Source organism: Microtus oregoni, unplaced genomic scaffold (assembly GCF_018167655.1).
Source record: "Microtus oregoni isolate MIOR12 unplaced genomic scaffold, Mior012 000028F_ref0000031, whole genome shotgun sequence".
Taxonomy (NCBI): domain Eukaryota; kingdom Metazoa; phylum Chordata; class Mammalia; order Rodentia; family Cricetidae; genus Microtus; species Microtus oregoni.
Window position 1 is genome coordinate 31,823,899 of NW_024543087.1, and position 7,864 is coordinate 31,831,762.

General features: G+C 50.0%; 1 protein-coding gene across 1 annotated transcript; it reads left to right on the forward strand.

Moving 5' to 3' along the window:
* Nucleotides 1–1,267: 1,267 nt before the first annotated feature.
* On the forward strand, nucleotides 1,268–5,983 carry Zic1 (Zic family member 1). The gene is made up of 3 exons (XM_041677500.1): nucleotides 1,268–2,996; nucleotides 4,448–4,611; nucleotides 5,314–5,983. The coding sequence occupies exons 1-3, from the start codon at nucleotides 2,015–2,017 to the stop codon at nucleotides 5,509–5,511; spliced, it is 1,344 nt and encodes a 447-aa protein (XP_041533434.1). The 5' UTR covers nucleotides 1,268–2,014; the 3' UTR covers nucleotides 5,512–5,983.
* The last annotated feature ends 1,881 nt before the right edge of the window (nucleotides 5,984–7,864 follow it).

Sequence of the window (7,864 nt, forward strand, 5' to 3'; positions counted from 1 at the left end):
TACCAAAAAAGTATTCCGGGATCTCTAGGGAGCTTTGGGAGATCCAGATGAACAATGGCGCGTTGGGAAATTTACAGTTTTACCTGAATGAAAGGGGCCCGGGATGGGAATTAGAGGGCACAGTGAGAGGGTTGGGGGTGGGGGCAAAGCAGACAACGGACGGGACCAGAGAAAAGAGAAAAATGAGGGAAGAGGGAAATCGGCCATAGCGTTTCCAAAGTGCCATTAAAAAAAAAAAAACCCAACCAACCAAACAAAAACAAACAAACAAAACCCAACCCGACAAACCTCAGGAACCGGGAAAAGTTTAAGATCTCCGTCCACCTGTGTTTGGGGGTGAGTGGGCACGCAGGAAGGAAGCCTGGAAAACTGAGGCTACAGGAGACACTGAGAGAAATCTCGTTTCTAGGAAAGAGAGTGGAGTGCCCTCGCGCTCTCGAATCTTAAATTATAAACAGGAGAGAGGCCCGGCAAAAAGGAAGCAAACTTCAAAAGGAGCAAATAACAAAAGCCTCCTTTGCTGCCCTTAAAGGGGGGGGGGGGGGCGTGAGAGAAGGGGAGGGAGGAAGAAAAGAAAGTTGCTGAATCGGGAAAATCTGGAAGTGCCTTTGGGGTGTTTATCAGCTGGTCCCCAACTGCTGCTCTAGGAGACTCCGGGGGTCTCTAGTCTACAATCGCTCAATGGAGGTCTGAAGGAGAGTAGCAGAGGGGTAAGGAGGGGGAGGGGGAGGGGAAGAGTGGGGGAAGGGGGGAGGGAAAGAAAGGAAAGAAAGTGGGAGGGGAGAAAGAGAAAGAGGGAGAGAAAGGGGGGAGAATTTAAAAGATGGGGGAACCAAGAGAGGGAGGGGTAGGAGGCAGGGGGGGAGGGAGAAAGGAAGGGAGAGAGGGAGAGAGAGGAGAGAGAGGAGAGAGAGAGAGAGAGAGAGAGAGAGAGAGAGAGAGACTATGAGAGGGGAAAGGAATCGTGGCATTTTTTTTTTCTTTTCCGTGAGAAGAGGGGGAAAAATTTGCCAGAAAAAAAAAAAAGTTGCTACTCCTGGCAGCCCTGTTAGTCAAAAGGGGATGTCAAGCGCTTTACAATACCTGGGATTGATGAGGCGGGCGGGCCAATGAGCAGCGCGCGGCGCCACCGCGCGCCCTTCGTTGGCGCGGCGGCCGCGGGAGGGGTGTGAGGGGGGATTGCCACCTCACCAATCGTCGCCCGCGTCGGTCGCACGTGACGCCTCCCCCTGCTCCCATTCATCAAGGGGGGGGGGACGACGGTGTCGTCCTTTCAATTCATTTATCTGCAGGAATGATTGCTGCTATCAGTCTCGCGCTCACCGCCCGGCTGAGGAGGTGAAAGTTTCTCCCCAGGAAGATAAACCGCAAAAGACAATATTGTGCATGATTTGCGCCTTTTCTTTTCTTTTTCTCCCCCCGCCTTTTTTTTTTTCAAAAATAAGAGAGGGGGAAAAGGGAGAGTGAAGGAGCGAGGACGAGAGCCTGAAAGGAAGGAGAGAGAGAGAGAGAGAGAGAGAGAGAGAGAGACTGAGACTCTAGTGAAGAAGTGAGTGAGAGGAGGGGCGCGCTGCGCGAGAAGGAGACAGGGCGAGCAGTGTCGGCTCTCGCGCTCACATTCCTCTATGCCACAAATCCGGGAAGAAGTTTTATTGGGGGGCTGAGATGTTCTATGCCTTTCCCCGGGCAGCCTTGATTCGAGGCCCTCTCGGCAGAGACTGAGCGGCGAGAAAGTGCGAGCCGGGCCGGCGCGGTTGGAGCGGCGAGCGCCGGAGCCCGCCTTCTACCAGCCGGCAGTCGTCCGGCTTGCCTGCCTTTGGCCGGGCGGGCGCCGGCTTGCGCCTGGCCGCTGCCCTCTGGCTAAGACTTCGTTAGGTGGGTCGACTCCCCCTCCCTCCTCCTCTTCTTCCTCCTCTTCCTCCGCCTCCCGTTCCTCCTCCTCCTGATCTTCCCTCCTTGGCGGGCGAGGGTGGGGGGGGGCGGGGGAGGCCGGGGCTTGCCCCGTGCAGCCACGATGCTCCTGGACGCCGGCCCCCAGTATCCCGCGATCGGTGTGACCACCTTTGGTGCATCCCGGCACCACTCGGCAGGCGACGTGGCCGAGCGAGACGTGGGCCTGGGTATCAACCCGTTCGCCGACGGCATGGGCGCCTTCAAGCTCAACCCCAGTTCGCACGAACTGGCCTCGGCGGGCCAGACAGCCTTCACGTCGCAGGCTCCCGGCTACGCCGCTGCTGCGGCCCTGGGCCACCATCACCACCCGGGCCACGTCGGCTCCTACTCCAGCGCAGCTTTCAATTCTACGCGGGACTTTCTGTTCCGCAACCGAGGCTTCGGCGACGCAGCGGCGGCAGCTAGCGCCCAGCACAGTCTCTTCGCTGCTTCAGCCGGAGGCTTCGGGGGCCCACACGGCCATACGGACGCCGCGGGTCACCTCCTTTTCTCCGGGCTTCACGAGCAGGCGGCGGGCCACGCGTCGCCCAACGTGGTCAACGGGCAGATGAGGCTAGGCTTCTCCGGGGACATGTACCCGCGGCCGGAGCAGTACGGCCAGGTGACCAGCCCGCGATCTGAGCACTATGCCGCGCCGCAGCTTCACGGCTACGGGCCCATGAACGTGAACATGGCTGCACACCACGGCGCTGGCGCCTTCTTCCGCTATATGCGCCAACCCATCAAGCAAGAGCTTATCTGTAAATGGATCGAGCCGGAGCAGCTGGCCAACCCCAAAAAGTCGTGCAACAAAACTTTCAGCACCATGCACGAGCTGGTCACGCACGTCACGGTGGAGCACGTCGGCGGCCCAGAGCAGAGCAACCACATATGCTTCTGGGAGGAGTGTCCGCGTGAGGGCAAGCCCTTCAAAGCCAAATACAAACTGGTCAACCACATCCGCGTGCACACGGGCGAAAAGCCTTTCCCCTGCCCATTCCCTGGCTGCGGCAAGGTTTTCGCGCGTTCAGAGAACCTCAAGATCCACAAAAGGACGCACACAGGTACGGAACTTAATGTAGGACACTCTACCTCTCACCCGGGCGTGATTCGAAAGTTGGGGGCCGAGAGGCACAAAACCACCTTTACTGGGGTCTGGGCCTCGTGTTTCAGGAGTCAGGCAGATCTGATTTTTAGTTCGGGTCTTGAAAATATGGTCAAACAGAGAGCGTGGACGAGAAGGATCTGAGCATACAGGTTTTTAGAATAAGGAATAAAAAGAAATGAAACCCGGCAAGCCGAGACTGGCTTGACTCAGCTCTTGACAAGCTCCAATCCCGGAGAGGTGGCGCGTGCAGAGCAGCCGTGCAGGAGCCAGTTGCTCCAGCTACAAACAAATCTAAACTCTTGCTGGTGGCTACTCTCTAGGGCACTTTGTTGAGTCCTTTGGAAAAGGTGGGGGAAGTTGAGGTTGAATTAAAGGATGTAGAAACAGGAAGAAACAGCCGATGAGTGCAGTTGGACTAGGAAGTATAATTTGGATCTGAGGAGGACATCAAGTTTACGTGTATATATAAGACATACATTTTACAAATGACGAGTTGGGATTGAGGAGTGAGACAGTCGGTGGAAGGTGCAGAAATCCTAATTGTCTATTACACTGCATAGAGACTGTTCTTAAAATGCGGGGCTCGAGAGTTGACCTTTAAAAATACCGACAAGTGGAAAGCTTGAAAAAGGAAGCAAAACAACAGCAACAATAAGAAAACAGTTTCAAGCAACTCAGGGTTTCAGGCGCACGCGGAGGGGGTGGGGGGTGGCAGGCTGGAAATTATGGGGCGCTTGGGCCCAAGAGTCAGGGGATCTGATTTGAACATTGTCTGGTGGAAGAAAACCCGACTTGAACTCTAGGTTTAATGGCCCAGTCAGGTAAGAACTTCAGGTGTGAAAACCCCTTTCCCTCTTTCCAGATTACACCATAAAATGTGATGTATGTAGGGGGTGGAGTGGAGTTGCGTGGAAGAGGCAATGGTGGGGGTGTATAGAGTCTGAGAGGGCAAAGATGGAGGGGGGAGAGCAGAGCAGGAGGAGAATTGACCAGGTCCTGAAAATTATAAAGAGCTAAGTAGAAGCCGCTGGGTGACCTTTGCAAAATCCTGGGCAGAAAACCCAAGGTCCAGAGCCGCTGCTATTCTGAACAGAAAAAAAAAATAACTAGAACAAACAACAACAACAACAAAAAACCTGTTCCTGCTACTTCTGTTGCTACTACTACCATGACTACAAAGTAAAAATAAAATGTACATATAACTGTCTTGGGCGTTAAAACATAGTTAAAATATTCATAGTTACACTACAGACACATGGATTTATTCAAACCCCCCAGATTTCAAGTTCGAGAGGGCTACCTCTAAGCAGCTAGTACTTTATTTATTAAAAATTATCTACTAAACTTTGAAAACAGCTACTGATTTATTTTAAATAAGATCCATCTCTTTCTCAACTTTTACATCAGGGGAGAAGCCCTTCAAGTGCGAGTTCGAAGGCTGCGACCGGCGATTCGCCAACAGCAGCGACCGCAAGAAGCACATGCACGTGCACACTAGCGACAAGCCCTACCTTTGCAAGATGTGCGACAAGTCCTACACGCACCCCAGCTCTCTGCGCAAACACATGAAGGTAACGCTGCGGTCTGGCCAGTCGCCTTGGAGCAGGAGCTGTTTCTGCGCTCGGGCCGGGGCCAGCCATTCCGGAGCGGCTTTGGCTGGGCGGCTGGAGCCGCAGGAGGCGGAAAGGCAAACGGTTTCACTCGGTTGAGAAGAACTGGGCAGAGGGAGCAGGGACGGGCAAGATAGCAGAGCCAGAGGCCCATTAAACGGGACTGTTTCATAATGAAAGTAAAAATAAGTGAGGAGACTCCGAGGCCGCGCTGTCAGAGCTGGGGATTCGGAGGCTGCTGCGGTCAGCGCCGCCAGCGCTCCGGGTAGCCAGGAGAAGGCGAGGACACGGTCCAGAGCTCAGCTCTCAGGGTCTGCTCTCCTCCAAGTGGGCAGGCAAACTTCAGGAAGTGAACTTTCCTAGACTCTGGCCTGGGAAGCAGCCTCCCCCTTCCTAGTCCCCCTCCCTTTTTTTCTTTTGTGAGTACCTCGGGCACCGTCTCTTCCGTGAGCGTGGCGACGCCGGGCCGAGCCCGGAGAACCAAGCCCAAGTCCCATTGGTCCTGCCAACAGAGAGTCTGGGAGATTCCCTGGCTTTGAAAGTAGCAGGGAGGGTTAGGGGAGGGGGCGCTTGGTAGGGGGAGGGGGAGCACAGCCTTCATAGTCTTGGATAGCCTCTGGGCCCACTCTTTATCTGTGTTAAAAAACAACTTTATTCTCTCAGGTTCACGAGTCCTCTTCTCAGGGCTCACAGCCTTCTCCCGCCGCCAGCTCCGGGTACGAGTCGTCCACGCCACCCACCATCGTGTCTCCCACCACAGACAACCCGACCACCAGCTCCATGTCGCCCTCCTCCTCCGCGGTCCACCACACAGCCGGCCACAGCGCGCTCTCTTCCAATTTTAACGAATGGTACGTTTAAAATCAGAAACAAAACATGCCAAACCCTATTTAAGAGACTGAACGCACACGTACACACAATATAATTGAAAGAATCCTGAAAATCCAAACACCCCTCGTCCCGATCCCGCAAACGTTTGTTTCTTTTTGTTTTTAAATCTGCCGGTAAACCCTGGACTGAGTAAGACAGAGGAAACAGTAAGCCTTTAATTTTTTTTTTTAATTTTCATTTTCTTTCTTTTCTTTCCTTTTTTTCTTTTCTTTTTTCTTTCTTTCTTTATTTGGAAAAGGCTTGGTAGCTGAAGGGCGGGAGGGGGTGGAAGAAGAGGCGGCTGCCTGACCGAACACCGCCAAAGGCCCTGAGGGCCAATTTCATGTTGGATCAGAACAAGCTCTCTGGGGCTGCAGCTTTTCGTTAGCGTCTTGTTTTACTTTCTTGTAAATACAGAATTATTAGCTTAAATCTGTTCTGTTGGATTCTGTATATAGCTACACCTCGGTTGGAGTGGGTGGGTGGGATCGTGGCGTGGTGGTCTTTGCATTGGGGAGGGGAGGGTTGGCGGGAGGGGGGAGGGGGAGGGGTGGGCGGCCGAAAGCCAACTGTTTGTACTGAATGGCGAGAATGTTCTAGTAAATGTGTACCAAAATGTGAACTACTTTGTACGATTACAGTCTCCACGTCGACCTAACAGAATATTATTGATATTAATGTGCTTTTTTTTTGTATAAAGTGCAAACATTTCGTCCCAAAGTCTGAGTACTTTAGTGCAGTAAAATGTTGTTTCATGTCCTGTCAACAATTCGTATAGTACGAGCCTGGTTCTACGTGTCAAACTGTTCCATTTGTTTATGTAAAGTGATATTAAAAAAAGATATAAACTATAGCTGTCCATTGCTTTTTGGCAAAATATACAACCACACAATGTATATAATTCCTAGTTTCCATATTTATCCGCATGTAAAGGGCCCGGTTTATCCATGTTACAGCTATTCAATATTTATGGCTAGAAAAAAAAAAACTCGTATGTACACTTTAGTTTCCAGAACTGTTTGGTAATCTTTCGTACCTTATTAAAGATTCTTAAATCTCAGTGATTGTGGTAGGAATTTCTTCTTCACACCCTCTCCCCGCCCCCTCCCCCCTAGCAACCTGTGCCAGCCTTACTGGATCTTCCGGAAAGCTCTCCAGCCTTTCTTGCCTTCTTTTCTGTCATTGCAGGTCATATAAACTTGATAAATGAACGCTACCCTGCTGGCTCTCCGAGAGGGTGTAATTAGTATTTATATCAAAATTTATGAAACAAATTTTCGGCCTCAGTATAATTTAAATGACCTTTGCAGACATAGAATAACAACCATAAAAATAACGGAAATAGATTGCACAGGCAACATCAATATTAATGCAAGCGAATTGTGAGAAGCTCGGGGGCTATCTCTGTAGCCTTGCAAATGAACTTGCAGTCATTCAAGGGTTCAGCTGCCCCCCTCCCCAATTAAATTCCCTGGTCTGAAACTGGATTGCAGATTTACAATATTATATTTTAAATTGCTGTCTTCAATTAAACCATTATGGCCATAACTAATTTTCAGGATGCCGATGCCTGCTTTTCCAGGCCTTCCATCTTTGTACAAAAGTAAATGTCCATAAAGCGTTTCACTTATATTTTTCAAACATGATGCTAATTTAAATTAATTACTTCTTATGATATATCATTATTTCTATAATTTTGCTACTGTCATTAGTTCTCTCAAAAATACATCTAGAAAAGAGAATTATTTTATGTAATGTGATTATCTTTCTATCTCTTTTATTTATTTCTCATTTACTTAAGAAATTCGTTCCATTGGCTGGCGTTGATACAGTAAATTTGTAAATGAGGAGACAATATAAAAAATCTAAATTACTTGTGCTTAATGACTGTGGCAGAACGCCTTTTCTCTAAATCAGATTGTCTTTCTTGCAGTTTAGTTTGATAGATTTGCAAGCTATGCTGCTTTGGTGAAGTTAGGTTCTCTGGTAGGGACGCTGGTTTCTTTGTCTCTGGTTGTTGCTTGCATGATCGCCCCATTAGGCAGACAACGTAGCTAGAACTCACAAATCAGGCCCTTGGCTATGCCTGCAAGGGTGTGGATGTGTTAGAAGTCAGGGGAAGCATGTTTTGCTTCTCAACTGTCCTCTGTATGTCCCGAAAGTTACAAGCCTAAGAACAAGAACCTCTTAAGAGCTTAACATGTGTCTCACAGCAATAGCAACTTAAGAAATTATATCAATGGCTATTTATAAAGTAAAAATGATGTATAAACTTTAAAGCCACTTCTTGCTATTTGTACTTCTGATGTTTAGTCAACAAAGTCTTGTTTACTAATAAAAGGCT